At 34.5% G+C, this 22,928-nt stretch overlaps 1 protein-coding gene and 1 pseudogene across 1 annotated transcript in view; both read left to right on the top strand.

Annotated features, from left to right (window-relative positions):
• The first annotated feature begins 2,033 nt into the window (after positions 1-2,033).
• Positions 2,034-15,007, top strand: LOC125651291 (uncharacterized; annotated as a pseudogene).
• Positions 15,008-18,313: 3,306 nt separating this feature from the next.
• The window catches only part of LOC125649267 (uncharacterized), a 33,106-nt gene continuing 28,491 nt past the window's right edge, over positions 18,314-22,928 (top strand). The window contains exons 1-4 of the mRNA XM_048876649.2: positions 18,314-18,440; positions 18,615-18,642; positions 18,863-19,006; positions 19,233-19,481. Coding sequence (XP_048732606.1) covers positions 18,435-18,440; positions 18,615-18,642; positions 18,863-19,006; positions 19,233-19,481 — 427 coding nt within the window. The 5' untranslated portion in view covers positions 18,314-18,434. The remainder of the gene's footprint in view (positions 18,441-18,614; positions 18,643-18,862; positions 19,007-19,232; positions 19,482-22,928) is intronic.

The following is a 22,928-nucleotide window of genomic DNA, read 5'->3' as shown; positions in this document are numbered from 1 at the left end:
ACATTGCCTTTAATGCTATTATTGTATTGATTGATTGTACCTTATTTAACGTCCCTTTCGAGATTTTTTCACTCATATGTAGACGTCATCAAGACCGGTGAAGGGATTCAAATTTAGGCCTATGCTTGGCGCTTGCGGTCATTAAGCATGCCACATATACACCTACTGTGACATGGGACATCCGTTTTAAGGAAATCTCCGAGGACCCGTGACATTCACACCTGATGCCGAGCGTTTGGCGAGGGAACTGTCACTACATGTTCTAACGACTTAGATTTGTCGCGTCTGGGATTCGAACCCCGATCTTCCGCTAGCGGGGCGAACGCTCCACATCTAGACCACCGCGGCGGTGGTAATGCTATCGATACTAAATTCTAATTAAATAAATATTTAAAAGGAGCAGATGTCCTTTACTAAAATTGAAAATTTCATGATCCAGGGACATGGTTTTAGTTCCGGGTGGGACCAAATTATCATAGTGACCATTATCTTAACAACATCATATAAAGTTTATATTTCAATGTGGTGAAAAGTTTCAGGAACATTGTTTGCCATCCATATTTGTTATTTCCTTACAGAAAATGTATCATTTAGTTGTGCAAAAGTAAAGAATAATGCATGAACTTCTTCTCCTGTTGTTCCTGCTCATTAACAGCACAAACAGAATTTATGAAGTCAGCTTAGAACTTTTCAGTACTTTCAGTACTTTGATTTTTTGAAGTTTTACGTTCCCTCGAGAGTTTAGACAACACCAGTTTCAGACGAAGTTACACAAAGTTAGACCTATTCTACGCTTTAAGAGTTACATACGAAACGCTTCATTCAAGATATCATAGAAATAAGCATAAAAGTAAATCTAATCGAAAATTTAAGTATCTCAATAGTTGACCTCACCTCGAAAAAAGATGAAATCTTCTAACTGTATAAGATATGTATTGTTTGCCATTAATATAAGCAAAGATTCAAAACGAATATCAGTAACTGATACACACACATATATAGTTTGGAATTTCAAAACTTTGTCGCCGTTACAGTACATTGCATCAATGATTGCACGCGTTTGTTACGTAACAACCAATACAAATAAGAATGATAATTAAATCTGTAACGGTGTTCACGTCATTGATTACAGAGTCCTTTAACAAATACTAGAACATCTGATAATGTGACCCAAACTCCCCATACTATAATACAATTTTTAAAGTTAACTGATATCAAACAAATTAAATATTCTGAAACAAACGTCAAGAGATGGCCTCTTTGTTACAAAATGACAAATTTGGGTGGATCACCTCCAAATTTAAAACCCACAAACCAGACAAAAGCGTGTTGATTCTCCTGCTGATACGGTTTTAGTAGTTAGAACAACCTTAACATGGTAAGTAATATTTTTCAAACACTGTTATAATCTAAACTCGTTTCATGTATTCGTTGTTTCGACACATGAATAAGTGTTATAAATATTGTATATTCTCTGTTATGTAAGGACATTGATATAATACAAATAGAAGCATCAGGTGAGCTAATTATGCAGAAATTATCCCATGTTTCCATTGGTTTATATCCACTACCATACATTTATTCTTTATATGTGTGACCAAAATAGTATTTAGAATTGGTTTTTATGTATAAGTTCACTTAAACTAAAACTTCATTGTCATTTCGGATTTCAAACATTTCGGTTGAGCATCACTGAAGAGACATTATTTGTCGGAATGTGCATCTGGTGCATCAACATTGGTACCGTATAAGTTTTACATTATGCGTCCCTGTGCATAGACATGTACCAAGAAACAAGGGATTCTGCATGGTAGCTTTTCATAAGGATTTAATACGTAATGTTGTCAAATTTAGAAAACTATCCATCCAATTTCTTATGAACGTTTGCATTATCATACACTATATATCTTAGTGATTTACACATCATATATTCTTCTAAAGATTCTTAAACTTCAATGCCATCTATTGTATTATTTAACATACTTTTAGGTTTAATATATATGTGTACTTCTCCCAGATGATTTTATTCGTCTATGTTTATGTCTTAGGAGGCACAACTCACAGAAGAGCAGATCGCAGGTTTGTGTTTCCCAGAAAACTTTACAACTACTTATTCAAAGTTCATGAAAATGAATGCCGATAGCCAAAGTTGATGCATACATATTCTGATAAGTGAGGTCATGTGCATTGTTCTTAATGTCAATTCTGTTATGATAAAGTCCAGAAATGTATGCATTCCGAGTGTATACCTGTAATAACAGAATGCGATAAATCCAAAGATGTATCACATGAATCAACCTTGAAAGTAAAGAACGTGAAAAGTTTTTTAACCAGTTTGTCAACATTGAATGCTATAGAAAACAGTATGACTCCATTTTAACACTGCGCCACTATGCCTTTGGCAACAGACAACCAACATTTTCGAAGAAAGCATTTCAACAACGGAAAAATTATGGTGCTAGAAATTACTTTTAAAGTAAATCAAATTCTAAAGTAAATCTTACTTCGACAAATGATTCTTATTCGTAAAAACAAACATGCAGCAATGATGTCTTTAAATTGTAGAATTCAAGGAAGCTTTTAGTTTGTTTGATAAAGATGGAGACGGAACGATCAGCTCCAAAGAATTGGGCACTGTAATGCGATCTTTAGGTCAAAACCCTACTGAAGCCGAACTACAAGACATGGTCAACGAAGTGGACGCTGATGGTAATAGTTTTGAAATGATCATGTGTATAATCTAATATTTACATCTTGATAAACATATTTAGGTTGCATTTTAATCGAGGAAAAAATGTGTAAGACTATTTATCCTGGGTATAAAACCAACGGTAGTTTGGAAGATGGAAGATGGCGATTGTACAGACATTATCCACATGTTTCCATTGTTCATATATACTCCATAATATAAACAATATTTTCATTCCTCGTATAAATATTTTTCAATATGATAAGTTATAATGAAAAAAACCCCAATGTATTCAGGAAATATATGTAACACATAATGAAGGAAAAAAAGCAACAACAAAAGGTTTATCATTAAAATAATGATTGCAATTCCATGAATGATGGAATTCAAACCATTGTTATGAAATAAAAAGATTATTCTCTCATCAGGCAATGGTACGATAGACTTTCCGGAATTCTTAACAATGATGTCAAAGAAAATGAAGGACGAGGACTCGGATGAAGAAATGCGAGAAGCTTTTAAGGTGTTTGACAAAGACGGAAATGGTCAAATCAGTGCTGCTGAGTTACGTCACGTTATGACTAGTCTCGGAGAAAAATTGACAGATGAAGAAGTTGATGAAATGATCCGAGAAGCAGATGTAAACGGCGATGGAAATATAAATTATGAAGGTACGAACTTTGGGCACAGTTTATCGGGCAGAAGTAGTATACATCGATTTTAATTCTAGCATAAAACAAATCTGACGCGCATATGTCGAATTAAACTTTATCAATATTATGATCAAATGCTATACTTTTTTCTTTTGCAGAATTTGTTCAAATGATGTTGGCAAAATAGCAAAAGATACGTTCGAAAAACCTCTGACATTGTGTAAATGAAATTTATAATGTTTTATTCGGTGAGGAGTCTTGACATATTGGTAGATGAAAAAATATGCTTTTCGTTGATGTTATCTGTTTTAAATCCGAAATGTCTTTATACAAAATATGTTCATTGAATACCGGTACATTAATTACCCTGTAATATCATTTACAAGTAAATACTTTAACACATCACTGGCCAATTTAATCTTAGTAATTCAAGAATGTGGTGTTACCTAAAGATTTACTCAGTATTTAAAGAGGGACAACCCTTTAAAGTTAAGATATGACCATTGTCTGTATGCATGCGTTGTAGGTATGAAGATATGAAGTAAACATATTTTTCAGATCGTCATTGATTTCTTTCCTTTTGTTCTTTATAGGAATTACATGTATTTAAACATTACACAAATATTGACATTTCTAAGGTCAATACGATGATTTACATGTAGCTACCTGAGAATGATAGCTAAAGCATGATATTTACCAAGAACATATCAATAATTCTATTATCATATGAATACGTAATTCAAAACATCGAAAGCGGCTACCAGGACCTACGAAATGATACCTCATCGGTTATCTTTGTATACAACTGGAGTACAAGACCTAGTCGAAAGTAAGAAGAGACGAGAGGCTTTATTTATCATATGATTGATTTATTTGAAACATCAAAATCGGCTACAAGCATGATATCTAATCTAAGCGGTCATCGTAAGACATTGATATCAATTTAGAAATACCCAATTTATTTTTGGTCCGATGACAGGCAAAGATAACCAACAATGACCAATCTCAAAACTTCTATAAGGAATGCAAAATAAAAAGTTGAGCAAATACGGACCCCTGGATATAGCAGAGGTAGAATCTGGTGTCTAGGAGCAGTAAGCATCCCCTATCGACCGGCCCACTGCCGTGAGACCTATGTCTTGATTAGGTAAACAGAGTAATACGTAGTCAAAATCTGTGTGACAAGAACGACCTAACAATCGATATGAAACACGTCAGACAGCATTTGACCCAATGATAGGTTATATGGGCAAACTACATCATCATAACGACCATAGAGTTTGCAAAATGCTGACTTTAAGGTAGTGATTGCTTGGGTCATTGAAAATTAATGAATCTATGATTTTGTTGTCGATACATGCAACGTCTTTATTTTTTCTCTCCTTTCAAACCAAGCGATTATAAAAACAACAACAAAACTGTCTTTTTTTATATTATAAGAAATAACTGAACTAATTGAGAAAATGATATTAACGGTAAGTGTTGCTTTTCAGAATACACACTTTTTGATTTCTCTTAACATCCACGTTACATAGTAGCATTTTACATTTATGTGCACTAACACCATATATGTCTACAAGTTATGGAATTCATAGCATTATATATTGTGATATTAATAGGCCTAGTGGTTTGTGAATTACATTTACGTGCTGTAAGACTGAAAATTAACAGGAGGGGGGAGGGGTATATGTATCATAGAGACTTAGGGCCTAATGACTTATTTAATAGATAATTAAAACATAAAGGATTTTTTCATTTGTATTGTATTTTATTTGTATATTTCTAAACATATTTTCACTTTACCCTAGGCTGTGTCTGGTTAGAGTTGACAAGGATTTGTTTCCATCGTCTGTCATTATTACTGATGCTTAAGCGCTTGACGTATTCCGGAATCGGAAACGAAAATAGTCTTCTTCTTTTTTTTTTTTTTAGATACTACATGAATAAACTACGTGATGCCTTGCAATCACTGCCTTACGCGAGACTGTTGAAACCCCTGTAACATCATATTGTTTGTCAGTAGCCTGTTTCGATTTAAAATCTGATCATACGCAGAACAAGCTCTTGTGTATCGAGTCAGTTGAGATATATAAACACCATATGATGATGGAATATTGTTACATAAATATGGGAAGTTGACGATGTTGGAAAATTAAAATGTTAAATTCACCTTGGAGGAATGTAGAGGAAAACATATTGTTCTATTTTGTCTAGTTTATTAGATCCAATCAATCAGAAATTCAGTCGGTCATGAACTCGTTAAGTCTAAATGACTACTCGAATTACTTGTTTCAATTTACGCACAAGGTTCCAACATAGGGACTAACATGGACGTACACTATGTAAGTAGAGCGGATCAGCGGCTGCAAGTGGATCACGTGACGTATGCAAACTGGAATGTTCGCCGAGAATAGTCCTAAACCAAAAATGAAATGCCTAATTTAAATATATATTGTATTTTATTTATTCTATGGGCACGAATGTGCTTCTTTATTATCATATGTCGATTCGAGTGAACTCGAAATAAAACACACCACAGTCTTCCACTTATGCTTCGTACTTGAATATCTTATTGAACATAGATGTCAACGGCAAACTAACAACTCAACTTGATGACAAACGGAATGACTTCAGTATTCCATTGCGATCGTCAACTTCTCATATGTAAGTAGCAGTATTCCATTATCACCTGCTGGTGTTTCTGTCATTCAACTGATTCGATACAAGATCAGATTCTGTTTTTACATCGCTGAAGGCTAGTGACAAATAAGTTGATGTTACATGGGTTTCAGCAGTTTCGTTGAAAATCAGCATTTCGCAAATCCTATGGTCGCATTACAAACATTATGCTGAATGCTGTCTGGCGTGTTTCATACCCATTGTTAGGCCGTTCTATACATATTGATTTTGACTACGGATTATTCCGTTTACCTGATCAAGATATAGGGGTCACGTCGGGTGTGACAGGTCAACAAGGGATGGTTATATCTCCTAAGCACCTGATCCTACTTCTGGTATGTCCAGGGGGCCTGTTTGCCCTTCACCGAAATTATGTATTTTGTATATACCAATGTATATTTTTATTGCGTCATATACATAATGAATAACAATTTTCATTTCTATTGGTGTTGGGTTGAGCCTGCCTCAAGTAAAAACAAAACAAAGTCTCATTGGCAAGGTTGACTAATGTAGGAACAACATGTTTCTTTATTGCCTCTAATGTACAACCTTGAAAGAAGAAATTGTATTAATTTCCAGCTTTGTCGTTTGAAAAACCTCCACATTAAACAAAAATCATCAGCCAAACAATGTTTATTTTATATCATACTTAAACTTTATTTATCTAAGGAATTTCTATATAATTTGTTTGGAATGTGAGATGATTAACTACAGTGGAAAATGTGAATTTCCAATGTAGTTAATCATCCCAGTATTCAACAAACTAGACAGTGATTTCTTATTATCTATAACTGAAATAAAAATGAAAATATAGAATCGAAGTATCAAAAATACTGTCCAATAGAAATTGAAATGCACTTGGCCATCCATGTTCCATAGTTTCCGCCCATTTCCACAGTTCATTTGTTTGCATGGAAGTGAGAAATTCAGATCCATTTGCGCATATGGGGAAATTAACGAATTGGAGCTTCAAAAGGATTATCACAGAGAAAATAGTTAGAAATGTAAATATTTGAAATAATACAGCAAGGAGTTAAGAAATTTACATTCCTTAGTGTACCTGTCAAGGAGCCGAAACTCTTGTTCTTTTAAATACGTAAATCAACTATGGTTTTAAAGTGGAATTCTGATAAATACATTGGAATTCATTAGATCTGGGCAATTAGTTACGTACATGTATATTTCGGTAGGCCCTTGTATCTCGAGAGCGAACATCATTGGTGAAGCTTTATGCACTGTACATTGACATGTTACTAAATATGTGCTTTTTATGAAAAGGTGAAATGGAATTATGATAAATACAATGATTTCTTTAAAACTCGAGGCAGGGTACTGTTGATGTTACAGGGGTCTCAGCAGTCTCGTTTAAAGTCAGCATTACACAAATTCTATGGTCGTTATAACGATCTAGTTTGCCACTTTGTATTTAAAAGTTAATCATTTTATCAAATCGTCTATATTTTACTCATATTTACATTGCTGAAAAAAATTATTACAATTTTGCACATTGCACTAATTTTTTTTTTTTTTACAATTGTATCAATAGGATATTTACAATATAAGCCTTCAAATGCGTCATTGAAATAAAAAAAAATAGATTGGACAAATTAAAAAATAGTTCACACTCCGTTCAATACAACCTGTCACTGGGTCAAATGGTGTCTGATGTGTTTCATACCAATTGTTAGACCGTTTTTTACGCGCTGATTTTGACTACGGATTACTTCGTTTACCTGGTCAAGGTATAGGGCTCACGGCGGATGTGACCGGTCGACAGGGAATGCTCACTCCTCATAGACACCTGGTCCTACATCTGGTGTGCCCATGAATTTGTGTTTGCCCTACTTCTAATTTTGTATTCTTTATCAAAATTGTGAGATTGATCAGTGTTCGTTATCTTCATCTTTTGATTCATGAAAACCGCACAAGTAGTTACGTATATCTTAGTAGTTACACATATCTCAGGAGCGGACATCTTTAATAAACCTTTATACATTGCACATTGAAAAGTTCTTAAACATATATGATTCGATACGCAAGAGCTTGTTCTGCGTATAGTCAGATTTTAAATCTGGGCAAGCTACTGACACAGAAGTTGATGGTACAGGGGTGTTAACCGTTTCGATTGAAGTCAGCAATTCGCAAAGTCCATGGTTGTTATAGCGATCTAGTTCGTCAATACAACCTATCATTGGGTCAAATGCTGTTTGACATGTTTCATACCGATTGTTAGGCCGTTCTTTGCACATTGATTTTGAGTACAGACAACTCCGTTTACCTGATCAGGATATAGGGCTCACGGCTGGTGTGACCGGTCGACAGGGGATGCTTACTGCTCCTAGGTACCTGATCCCATCTCTGGTTATAAAACTGAAATACAGGTATAGGAGTATAAAAATAGAAGATATATTGGATGAAACAGAAACTGTAATATCACACAGAAATAGAACTTTTTGATTAACCAATCCTTCCGCTACAAAATATAGTCCCTGTAAAACCCTATCAAAATTTGAAGTGACACAATTTTTTCAACTAGATAGGGTTCAGTATAGATGTGTAATATGTTTGCACCAATGGGATTAGTATTGAACCAGTAGATACTTAGTTGTAGTATCTTGCGCAGTTCTGATACAAAAGCTCAGGAGCTAACTTTCTCAAGAAATGCTTGTAATTTAGTGAAGATTGTTTTAAAATTACTGTAACATCAACAAGAACGTTGATTCTTGTCAAAGGAAAGGCCGACCTGATACCGGAATAAACAAAAAAACAAAAAACAAAAAAATAAAAGGAAAGGTGAAATATGACTACTCTACTTGTTGGTTCTTTATGTGATCTAACCTTTGATCATTACTCTGAAATGACTTTAATAAAAGTTTACTATCATATTATTAGTTATTTTGTTGATTTTTTGTAATGTAACACAGTATCAGAAAATAGTATTTCCTCATTTTATAATACAATGTTTGGTTTATGATAATATCAAAATTTCTCAGACTTAGGAGTGGGGTATTTTGAATTAGCTTTTCATATCACGTAACTTTAAAGATGATACCATTTTGTTAGTCAGAGTATTATTACTGATCAGTGCACATGGGGCCCTCTAAATAGAACAGAGGGCACTCTGTCTCTATATCTAATCATTTGTAACGATTGCATTGCTCACCGAAGGAAATTGAATGCAGAATCCATGTGACATTTTTCAAATTTTCTGCCACAATTTTGGTAAATAAATTTATCGTCTTGGGGAAATCATTTCGACAGAAATACGAGGATGTTGAAACCCAACTAGAGGTATCGCGTTACACACGCTAAAGTTTCTATACTTAATTAATTAGTAATGTTTAAATATCTATTTGGCATGGAGGACAATAGACTCTGTACGGTTTAATATTGATCCTGATTTCAAAAGAGGTCAACTCCCTAATGCTTGTATTCTATCCTAACGCGTCATGCATTGTTTGCTGGTAGTCTGACCAAAATTTAAAATTCGTCGAATTAGTACATACTAAGACCCAACTATTCTCCATATGTAAACATGACTTAATGTCCGGAAACCATCTTTAATGCAATTACTCTTGTGGATAATTCACCAAACATGGTTTGTATACATGTATATTGTCTATTATTCTCTAAAAATCTATACTTGTGAAACGGCTCATGTACAACCATTCACGCGGCGGGCACGGTAAACACATCTTTCATTATTGATTAAAAGGAATGGATTTTTTTTTTCACAAGTAAAATTCATTTAACTCAACAGCTTAAAACCATTTCTTTGTACAACATATCAATGTATGTTTGTTAAGGAAAAGAAAGCACCTTTAAGTGTACTATGCATACAAAAATGCAAGTGACGATGAGGAATACCACTCAATCATAATCATGTTTTTATATGTGTAATTCCTCGTCATTCTTGGTTTTTCACTCTTCTCCTGCAAATGGAAGATCCCGATGTAGCGGTAAGAGAGCTTCATATCTGAAAATGTTAAGGACAACTATTTGAAAGACTTGCTACTTTGGAAGTCCATGCAGTATCAGTAGTTATGACAATGAAACTGCAAATTTTGCCGAAGTTGTTTGAAATAGAAATCTCTTTATTTTGCAATTAGGTTAAAATTAAGCAGTGTTTATAGAACGTCATCTTTACATTGTCTATGTCGGTACTTCAATGACTATTTCTTTTTTATTGTGTGCCATTTAGTTTAACGATAAAGTTGGTAGGTGGTTTCTGATAGATATTCAATAATTCTTTTCAGTATAATATTCATACGAATATCTATCGTTTACTGCTGATGCATGGCTCTTTGCATGTTGATTAGATTTCTACCCGTGGGCAGTATGGCCGTAAGCATTCGTCCAGGTGTAGATTCGATACCGCTTTCTCTCTTACTCTCTCATACTAGAAATTTCTCTCTCTTACTCTCTAATAATCCCCCTAGGGTTCTAATTTGTACTCTTTGAGTTATATATGGGTTACCCATTTTTGTAAGATATCAATTTAGTAATACTATACTTCAGGTATTGATAGTAATCAATAGAAATTCATCTAATTAATATTAACGATGCATAAAATGATATGAATGATATTCTATCGCCACTAGTAAAAGAAAATATGAGGGGATACCACGAAGAGAAGACAAACTATGTTTTTTCCCCGTTAAATTAGATACTGTACACTATACACGTATCAATATGCTTACAACTATATCTATACTGAATAACAAATACGGCCTTTAAACAAAGTGTTTATGCCATAATCAAGTTTCGCCCAAACTATTTTAGAACGAGGATACATATTCTATATTCTTACATACTTGTGTAAAACAAAACTGTGGTGACTGATTCTTATAGATACTAATACAATCAAAGAAACAGATAAATAAAATCCAAATTCTTTTTCTCAGAACGCCGAAGATACTGAGATTTTGGAAAATCTTACTGAGGAGCAAATTGAAGGTAGTGTATATCTATTGTGTAAAATTCATACGTGATTATATGGCTATGTGTTTAAAGAATTCTTCTAATGCAATGAAACAGATTTAACATTGTATAGTGAAGTTGGCAGACAAGGAGAAAAGACCATAATTGAATGGTCTTAATGTTTTATAAATACATTCATGATAAGCTTACGGTAAATGTATTCGCGATAAGTATGGATCAGATCGACATACAAAAGTACAAAAGGTTCACTATGATCAGTGCAACACAGAGGGAAACAAAAGCTCGCACTTTCCTTGACTTTAGTAGATTAATTGCCAGTATTTGTGGATATCCTTGCATAACGTATACAAAATTTCTGCACTCTAATATGAAGATGTTATTTCTTCACGGCTTTATTTTTCTAATGACATGCCAATTGGTGTTGACTCCCCTGCTAAAAAGTGAAAATAACGAACAGTGATCAATCTTATAACTCTTACAAGTAATACAAAACTAAGAGTTGGGCAAACACGGACCTCTAGATATACCTGAGGTGGGATCAGATGCCTAGGAGGAGTAAGCATCCTCTGTCGACCGGTCACACCCGCCGTAAACCCTATATCTTATCACTCTATTCAGATGTAGAGGATCAGTTGTCAGATGGTTTAAATCTAGAGTATCAGTTGTGAGATATTTCATAATAAGATACTATCACCGTGTCTGCATTTCTCAAATCATACTTGTTGTCGACTATCAATTTATGCCATTCGTGTTACAATAACAGTTTAAGAATGGAATAGAGACATAAGAAAAAGAATATGTGATAGTGTATATGTATTTGATAATACCTTTAGTCATTTAAAACATAGTGTTGTGCATAAGTAGCCATTCTAATTTGTCGTAAATTGTGAAATAGCATTTTTGAAGATCAAACATACATTATAACCAAGTCATGTTGATAAGTGTGTTGTTTTACGTTCCATTTTTATTTTACTCATATAGAATCATCAATAGTTTACTCCAAGTGCCACAAATTTTGACCAATGCAGGGCGCTTAAACTGCACAAACTAGAACTCAATTTTTAAGGCCATATCCGACAGATCTGTGATTTTTCCGCGGAAAGTTAGAATAGGTACCCCTTGCTTGTCGTAAGAGACAACTACATGTAAATGGGGTGGTCCTTCCGAGGAGACTGCAAAACCAAGGCCCTGTATCACAGCAAGTGTGGCATGATAAAGGCCCTTCCCTTCTTAAAGACCGTACACGCCGAACATAGGACAAAATTTTGCAGCCTCACCGGCAATGGTGACGTCTTCATATGAGTGAAAGAATCTCGAGTCGGATGTTAAACAATATACAGCCAACCAACTACCACTGGTAAAGCCGAGCACTAGAATTGGCGTAGGCTATAACAAACGCCTAAGTGTTGACTCGGTGTCGGGATCGGGAATTGAACCCGGGCAGTAAGAGCCCTGTAAGCACTAGATCACCAGATTTATGATATCTAAAACAAAGAACGATTACCTCCATGTAGTCTCATAAACCAATCTGGAGCACACAACTATTGTAAATATATGTACAAAGAACAAATCGACTACAGGCAAACTTGTAACATTTCCGATAACTTAGAAAAAGGTCTTGTTGGTAATGTTTCGATTTTTTCCTAATCAAGTTTTCACAATTTAAAGTATATTTACATATACATTGCTTTCTAATGTACATGTAATACGCTTTCAGGAACATTAAAGTATAAAATCATATAATTGTACTGTTCATCGTTTGTGAGATTGCTTGTTTGTGAATTTTTTTGTGCGATTGTTCGTTTATAGTTTCTTCGTTTGTAAAATTGTTTGTTTATGACATTGTTTGTTTGTGACGTTTAAAAAAAAACACTGTACTACTATCGTCGAGTGAATTACTCGTTTAATTGTACATGCTTTAAATATACGAAATCGTGATAATCAGATTTGGATTTGGTTAGATCTTTTTACATATTTCATCTGGACAAGGAATTTTCAATACCCTAGTCTTGTTGAATTTCTCATTTCTTAAATTACCTACATTGTTTCTGTCGAAATTACCAGTTCGAAATAAGCATGCATAAATCAACTCTAATACAAATATCTAAGAAACATTTTCAATATCATTTATTTTTCTTCTTCCTGTAGAATTTAAAGAGGCGTTCCGACTGTTCGACAAAGATGGATCGGGGACGATATCAAACGATGAGCTAGGAACGGTGATGAGGTCCCTGGGTCAAAATCCCTCGGACCAAGAGCTCACAGAGCTCATAGAGGAAGTCGACATTGATGGTAGGTGAAATTAGTGAATGATTATGGCATTTCTAGAGCCAAGTGTCCAACATCAGCATTTGTATTCTATGTGAAATGATCTGAGAAATCGTTCTCGTTTAGCTTCGCCCAGAATAAAAGTTAATAATTAGAAACTATTTTAAAACTTTGAATGTGGTTGCTATTAAACGAATAAGATCCTCACCATAAGCCAACTGATACTGGTAGATGCACCTCAAGCTAGATGACAGAGATCTACATTGTTCAACATTTAAGAATCTAGGCCTCGACGAACCATTGACATAATGAGTGTGAACTACACGCATCTTCTCTGTCTGTGGATGATGTCTTTGATTAAAGATGTCTGACGTCTGTCGCGGTTGTCTGGTATTTGGGCATGAACTTCTTTTTTGCCACTAAGTGTCCAGGGGACGGTATTTCTAACGACAGCAGATGAGTGAATTCTGTGTTCGTCTATAATTTAGGGATAATATATATTGTCAAAGAAGACAGAATGAATTCAACTTTTCCAAGTTTTATGGATATATCCATGAATATTTCAGGAAATGGAGAAATCGACTTTCAGGAGTTTCTCCTGATGATGGCAAAAAAGATGAATGCCGTTGACTCTGAGCAAGAAATACGAGAGGCTTTCAAAGTGTTCGACAAAGAAGGGACAGGGTCTATAAGTTCAGCGTACTTACGACACATCATGACGACGATGGGGGATAAATTATCAGACGATGAGGTGGACGAGATGATCCAGGAAGCGGATATGGACGGGGATGGAGACATTGATTATGACGGTAAGCTCACCTGTGAAATATTTGTGTGTTTGGTGAAACACTGATTTTTTTGGGGTTGATAAATCAATATAATCGTTTTGAGATTTTGTTAGACAGTGATACAGAGATTATGTAACTTATTAGTGAATATAAGTTAAATGTGTTTGAAATGACGATTCAGGGATAGGTAAATAAAAGAATACAGATTTTGGTAATAATTTCAATATGCAACAATAACAAAGAGATGCAACGTCATTGTAGAGTTTGTTAAAATGTTGGCTGGTGCTGGACAAGAGGAAAAAGAGGCACAAAAACAGGCTGCAGAGAATGCACAGAAAAGTGGTGCAACAGGAAGTACGGTGACGGCACCTAAACAGGAAACCAAGACGGAGACAAAACATGATCACAAACCCAGCACAACAGCCAAGAAAAAATAGATGTGGAGATATAATGGAAAATAGCAATGTGAAAATTGAACATGTTCGGCAGTTGTTTGTGATTGTTGAAGTTTCGAATGTTTATTTTGAATACCTTGTACAAAGTGCGAATAAAACAGACTACATACCTATAATGGATGTATGTATGGATTTCAACTACTACAATTAAACTGACTTTACGCTTAATTTCATCTGTCTACATATATGTCTACTAAGTGTTTGAAATTTTGATTATGTCCATGAATTCTATTTCCTTGGTATACCCAACTTGTGTTGATAATATGTTTGTGCAGAAGACTGCGGATTTAGATGCAGGGGGCTCAAACATGAATTATAATTCATTAAGTATGTATACTTATCTTGATTGAATTGTGAATTTATTTAGTTCATACAGCTGTTTTTGCTTTTGATTATAATTTTTCTATAACAAGCAAAGCTATTGAAAATGCCGTTCACAGAGAAATGCATTCTCTACAGGGGATATTTAAACTTCAAATGGAAAGCTCTCAACCTTTTTGTTTACTTCTGACTTATAAATTTATAGATCGTTTATAGTGGTGTTTCATATTGAACCTAAGCACAAAGGGAACGAGATTTCTTCCTTTTAAGACCTTTCTTATATGAAATGAAATAAACATTTGACAGCCGTCTATATATGAAGGTAAATTCTCACTCGATACTTCAGTACTATCTTTGTAACTAAAAAATTATTTTGGGTTCCGTTTTCAGTATCCACCACCCTAAAGAGTAAAAGCCTTTAATTTTTCATGTACAACAATACAATGTGCGCTTATAATTTTCTATTTTAAAAGTAAATGTTATTTATGTAATGAAAAATAACACTTTACATATACGCGTTAGATCTCTCGGTTCAACAAATATTGTGAGTAATTTCAATCCAGATCTCGTGCAAACTAGGCATTTAATGCATTTGGCTTAACTAGTGACATAAAAGAGACATGGGGGAGAGGTGCCATATGAAGGTATCGTCACTATCTATGTTATACCAAAGTTTCATTCGTAAAATATTCACCACAACTACTTTATAAGTAACAAATACACATGCATGTTATTTTTATATTTGGAACGTTATTGGATAATTCTTGAGTCAGGCCTGACTCTTATATCGACTCTTTCTCTACTAATTATTAAATTTGTAATATCATAGGATCCAAGATCCAGTGATTAAAATATCTTAAGTGGGTAGATAATATCGGCATTGATCGTGACGTCTTATTTTTATGCTAATAGGAAACGGTGACTTACAATAGTTGGTATCGTTCTTGAAATTTCGATGTAAGATGCTCTTTTCTTATTCGATTCGAGGTAACTAAATCGTGACAGAAATGTAGAAAAATAATCTACCAATAATTCAGGAAACTAGTGTTGTGTTAGAAAATTTTCAAGGAAAAACAGTCAAATTTTGTATCATAATAATTATGCTGACGGAGCTACCGTTAGAACGAGCACTACCACATGTATACATGAGCGGATTCAGAAATTTTCCCCATGGGAGTGGGTTCCACCCCATGCATTCTTTAGGGGTCAAATTCAAACTATGGATTAATATATAGTATTTTATAACTGGAAGTGCTTACACATTTCTACCTAGCTCACGGATGGTAAGTTCGGGCCCTCCACCCCCCCCCCCCCCCCCCCGATATACGTGCCTGACATAGCCTCTACCAGTGGAACTAATGTCTAGTCCTGAAATAACTACATTGTGTCCCATAGTTGAATAACTTATGTTCAATCATTTTAAAAGTAAACGGGAAAATAGGTAGTGTACGGAGAATTAGATAATAAAAATCATCAATAAGCAATGGCGTACATGTATTTTAGATTTAACACAATACATGTCAATAAGCATTCGCATTACACCTTTTTTCGTTGTAATTGAAATCCATTATCAAGCCTACATCACGATGATTTGATGTCAAATGTTTCATAGACATGTGTACAATAATGAATTCCTCTGTGGCAAGGTTCATTTCGATTATTATGTGCATGGTAAATTCACCCTTCGGCTTCTGATTTAGATCCACCACTTCTTCAGTTGTTTTTGGCGTCGAAGCGTAGACTGTGGCGTCACACATTTATTGTGGTGCCACGGTATTGCATTCTCTATGCATTATATCAGGCCTAATGTGGCACACTGTATTGTTTAGGGAACCACAAGATCAGTACGGAACTAAGAGATAATTTACGTAAGTCCGTAATTTGAGATCAGGAAATATTACTTTTGCGACATCTCCGCCAGTTTTTGATGAGGGACTCCTGGGTCGGGATTAGTCTCGTTCAACCAGACACTCGGCTCTCTCCGTATATCTCCGACGGATACTTACGGGAAAAGCAGAAAGTCTGGTTGCACGAGACTAGGTCGGGATGCATTCGGATCACACTCGTCCTTTTCCGTAGATCGAGCGCAAAAGATGCAATTACTCGCAGTATGCACGCATGTGGATGAGGTTAAAAGGCTACAACCGAATCTCCGTATAATTTATTATTTCTAAGATTAATCAGTTTTGGTATCATTAAAGCCTTATCCACTCTAAACATGTAAGTGGAAGTTGATAGTGGTATAATATATTTGCTATATGATATAATGATATCCTAGCTGCATTTGTTTTAGCCCCAAAGCTTGACTAGTAAAACTGATGGCGTCGATCTACATACGAGATTTATTTGCAGTTAAAAAAAAAAAATAAAATAAAATAAAAAAATTCAAGACGAATGTTCAGTTTTAGCACGGACATTTTCGCAGTAAGAGCCATCGCGAAACGCTGGCTCACTATCATAGTCTTGACTACACTTTGGAAAAATCATTACCGATTTCAAGAATTACAATATGCATCAGGGGAGTGCTGTCTCTTTATTGTGTCAAACCCTAACAGAGATATGCGAGTACAATTTGTATTACGGCCATCAGAGACAACGTTAGAATACCGAGTTTTCCAAAATCCAATGCATATCACATGCAAAGCACGGAATATGTCTTAAAACGAATTCTAGTGTGTTCTGTCATGATACATTACAAATTAATGATTAAATAAATCTGTAGTCATATTTGGTCATTCTAATATTTATATCAAATTGAATAATTATGTTGTATATCGCATAAACAAAGGTGTCATATGACGTCCTAAGATTGACGTCACAATACATTTGGCTCCTCTTTCCCATATTTTGTTGTTACGACAATATTTCTCCGCGTCATAAAAAAAAAAAATCATAATTCTCTTTAATAGTTGATTCCATATTCGTGGCTGTATTGTTTTGTCATGAAAGTTAATTAATTCAAGACAAAGCACTTCAGTATAGAAATAGTAATACAGTACTATAATTATAATTAAAATCAATTTATAAGACTTTATATCGAATCTCTATCTGACTAGTTTGTTGCATACCATTGTGTATGTGTAACTAATTTCTCCACTGTATAACGCTGTAAAGCATCAAACTATTTCATTTCATTTAATATAATTAGTAAATATATCAATAATCTTTTACGGCACGTAACCATACACATATATTTGTAGAAATGCACCTACAATGTACAAAGTGACCACAAAAAAAAAACCAAAAAAAAAAAAAAAAAAAAAAAAACCAAAAAAAAAAAAAAACACTGACGAAAAAGACAACCATGAGGCAAAAGAGGGTTTTTGGTTTTGAAAATGATTTATTATATTCAGTGAAGTTCATTTAATATTCTCTTAAAATATTAATTACAAGAATCCCCCTCTACCGTAGAGAATAATAAAGACAGAGATTAGTCAACCCGATGAAATAATAACATAATACATTAAACAAAAGAACCATTACAATACACAGTTGGATAAGATAAACATCATGTATGGGGTTACTTAAGAATTCTGAAAACAATCCATCCTTTGTCAAACCAATAGTGGGTCACGCCGAATCGGTACTGATATACCTATTCATATGTTCAATATTGTCTGAATACTCTGCTGGGGAAAACATGGTGGTAAGTGTTCTGTTAACGAAAGAAATCGTAATTAGCTCAAAGTTGGTTAAATAATGTTAAAGAAGAATTTTCGAAGTTTATTGCTCTGATAAAAAAATCTTTAAGATATGCATTGAATAGTACTGTTAAACTTCAATGAATAAGTGCATGATTATGATTTTAAAATTATTCTAGGATGCATTGACGGACGAGGAAATTTTGGGTAAGTACATATTTACCCTGTGTTGTGTACATTCAGATATTGGGCGTCTATTATCGTGGGGAATTGTGTGAAATTGGATAATTGTAAAACATATCACATAATTACATATTATCTGTACTGAGAACTATGGGTAAATTGTTGTAATACTTGCATTCATATGTTAAGCGGATGTGTTTATGTGTAATTATTTCCACAAACTTTGTTTTATTTTGACACACAGAATTCCGCGAAGCCTTCAGTCTTTTTGACAAGGATGGTTCTGGAAATATTTCTGGGGGTGAGCTTGCGTCAGTGATGAAATCTTTGGGTCAAAACCCTACCGCCGCTGAGCTGGACGAACTCATCAACGAAGTGGATCAAGATGGTAAAAAAAGATATGCTTTGAAATTCTACTGTATCGTGTAACTGAAGTCAGGGCATCAATACGGCAGCTATTTTGACTTGTATTTGAAGAGATCCTTTATAATGATTGCTGAACTTCACAATTTACTATTTCTTTTCTTGTTTTCAATCGGCCTTACACATGGATGCACAATAATAGAATTAATGTTATTGAAACTCTTCCTTTATTCCTAATTATCTTGTTTCAGGCAATGGGGAAATCGACTTCAACGAATTCCTTCAGATGATGTCGAAGAAGATGAAAGAGACGGATACAGAAGATGAAATTCGTGAGGCGTTCCGAGTGTTTGATGATGGCGGAAGTGGATCCATTAGCTCCAACCAGCTGTTACTTATCCTAACAACCATGGGTGACAAGCCGAGACTGACAGAAGAAGAGGCAAAAGAGGCTGTCAAAGTGGCCGATATAGACGGGGATGGGGATATTAATTACATTGGTGAGTTATTATGCAGTTTACTTAGAGCAAAATTTACTCCAATATAAGTTTAAACACTAGGCTATTGCCGTCAAAATATATATTCTATTCGCGAAGTTTTAGAGTAAGTTATCTTTAAAAATGTTCCACGTAAGGCAACTGGGATATTATTGAAATTATGCAGGATTTTCAGAGTTTGAAATGTTTCTTTCTATTACTGTATGGTACTTTATAAATAAAACAAGTTTTAATGTTTCATTCGCTATTTCAACTCAATTCTTGATCAACCTTTGCAGAGTTTATCAAAGTGATGACGGAGCTATGAAGCAGAGAAAACACAAACGTTTTCCGGATTATGAATGACACTGATTCTATTTTTCTCTATTTTCTTGCAAAACCTTAATTGTTAAAACGCAGGGCTATCATGAATGTTCTCCTGCACGCATTCTTATGCTTGCATTCTGGGCTAAAGCTGATACGTTATATTTATGTTGACATCCAGTGAAAAATGATATACTTTTTTTTATATAATTGATTTATATCATGGAAATTCCCTCTGGTATAGATTTTGCTCTACGATTTTTAGCGTATACATGTACGTTTACTATTATGTTTTGAGTTATGAACAGTGGTTAGTTATAATGAATTGTGTTTTGAATTTATGATGATTATTATTATTATACCGGGCACCTGTTTTAGTTTAAGAGGTACATGTAAACTTGTTTCGTTTCAAATCTCTTTAGCTATTGAATGTTTTGTTAATGATTAGAACTAAAACGTTGATCACTTCAATGTTGTACAGAGGTTGTATTTCATCATCATGTCTTCGTATTCACATTCCACAAGAAAACAGCTCGACGCTAGCGTCAAATTTATCATAATTTTTTGGGATCGGGCCACACTGACGACATGCATTTTGTACATCCCATCAGGACGAAGTTTTAATTGTGAAGTCATTATTTAATCAAGATATCGTAATTGCTGTAGTAAGACAATTAGTTAGTAGAGATAATTTTACACAGAGGGATAACTATTTTAAAAGGCATAGTACATGTACATGTATATATGTTTGGAGCTTTCCCGTGTATGAACTCAACTCCCTTTATCACCTCAAGACCGCTTGAATTTATTACTAGTTGTGTGAATCCGCAAAACTAGTCTTGCATCCATAAAACACTGCATACTCTTTTTTGATATTTCATGAATGAATATATAAATATAAAATAATAATTGAAAAAAACTTGAACCCAACACAAATTTTAAACGCAGTGCAAATTGACAACTCAAATGTTTATTAAATTTTAGCTTACCTGAGCCGAAGGCTCAAGTGAGCTTTTCTGATCAAAATTTGTCCGTTGTCTGTCGTCGTCGGCGTAAACTTTTCACATTTTCACCTTCTTCTCCAAAACCACTGACCCAATCTAACCAAACTTCGAACGAAAGATCCTGTGGTGAAGGGGATTCAACTTTGTGCAAATGAAAAGCCATGCCCCCTTCAAAGGGGACATAATCACAAAAAATGCAAAAATAAGGTGGGGTCATTTTAAAATTTTCTTCTCAAGAACCATTGGGTCAGAAAAGTTGAGAGTTACATAGAAGCCTTCTGATATAGTGGATATTCCAGTATGTTAGAATTACGACCCCTGGGGAATGTTGGGGTCACAATAGGGGATCAAATTCATAAATGCGAATATGCAAAGAAATTTTTAAAAAAATCTTCTGAAGATCCACTAGGCCAGAAGAGTGGAGATTTACCTGAAAGCTTCCTGATATGGAATAAATTCAATTTTGTTCGGATCATGGCCCCCGGAGGTATAGTAGGACCACAATAGGGAATCAAAGTTTTACATAGAGATACATGTACAGTGTATAGAGGAAAATCTTCAGAGAATCTCCAGAAACACTGGACCAACTTCAATGAAACTTGGAACAAGTCATCCTTGGGTGAAGGAAATTCAAGTTTGTTGAAATGAAGGGTCATGCCCCTTTCAAAAGGGAAATAATAAAATAAAATGCAAAACTATGGTGGGCTATTCAAAAATCTTCTCAAGAACCACAGAGCCAGAAAAGCTGAAATGTACATGATAGCTTTCTGACAAAGTGGAGATTCCAGTTTGAAAAAATTAGGACCCCTGGGGTTATGGTGGGGCCACAATAGGGGATCAAATGTTTTACATGCGAATGTATAGGGAACCAAACTTGACACAAAGCCTTAATATGAAAGGTCATACCCCTCTACAAGGGCACATGATAATTAATGGATTTGTAGTCAAGTTTGATAATCAATGAGTTAAAAGTTGTTACCTTTGAAAAGTTTTTTTTTCTGAACTAAGCTGCTTGTATATACATGTAATGATAGTTTTGCTCAAGCTTGTTTATTGCTAGGAACTGCTGCTCAGATGAGCGATGTGGTCGGTGGGCCTCTTATTTGAATTATTTCTAAACTTTATACAACTCGAAGTTTAATATAACAGCAACTTCAATCCCAAATGAAGTAGGTATTACATTAATTTTAGAAATAGTTTTTAAAAATACATTTACATCACTCCCACAGAAACGAAAACATTAATTCCACAGAAACGCATGCACAGTTTGAAAACCCGTATCAGGATATACAGCGTTCTCGCTCGGCCTGTAAATATATTTGGGTGTCTTCAAACTTATTTGTGTTGTGTGAAAAATAGCGCATCTTCTGTTGTGCCACTTGCAAATGTTTGATGTCTGTCTGTGTGTCAATCTGATGTGTCCCTTGGAACACTAGTAAAATCCGTTCTTATGCAATACATGAATAGTGGGTTCCTTTATATCGTAGAACCGAGACTATAATAAGTGAAATATTATGGGTTTTTAAAACATTTATTTATTTTTTCTGCAATAACTTTAGGTTGTATACCAGTAAACTAAAGGTAACATTTCTTGTACATGATATTGTGAGTCGAGCACGGACACACTTCATACCAGTCATTCGAGCGTTTGTGTAACAGGTTTCTCGATCCCTTAAAGTAATAACAGGAACACCTGTTTGGGTTCTCGACAAGACGTTTATTCAGGAGTTACCATGCAATGCACGAATTGTCCAATGATGAAACCCTATAACAACAATGTTTAACAATTTTAAGTAATATGCTATATAAAACATGAATACTATAATTTCACATAATTACTGATGTACAACCAATATACGATTATAGCATTACATGGGTGATCTATATCAAGGGAGATAACTATACCTGTATACATCACATATTAAATCTCTCAAGTCCTATAGACTTTAACTTCATCATAAAACTTTACAATAATTATCATTATAATATGTATTAACATTATTAATTATTGAATTAAATAAAAACCATATGGTGAGCATACCATTCTATGGGAATAGGCTCGAGTGAACAATATTTACAGATGACACCAAACTGGTCTGATCTATAAATTAATTATGATATCTACAATATCTTGTAAGTCATA

Source organism: Ostrea edulis, chromosome 5, assembly GCF_947568905.1.
Source record: "Ostrea edulis chromosome 5, xbOstEdul1.1, whole genome shotgun sequence".
Lineage (NCBI taxonomy): Eukaryota > Metazoa > Mollusca > Bivalvia > Ostreida > Ostreidae > Ostrea > Ostrea edulis.
Note: the sequence above shows the minus strand (reverse complement) of the source record. Positions and strands in the feature narration are given on the sequence as shown.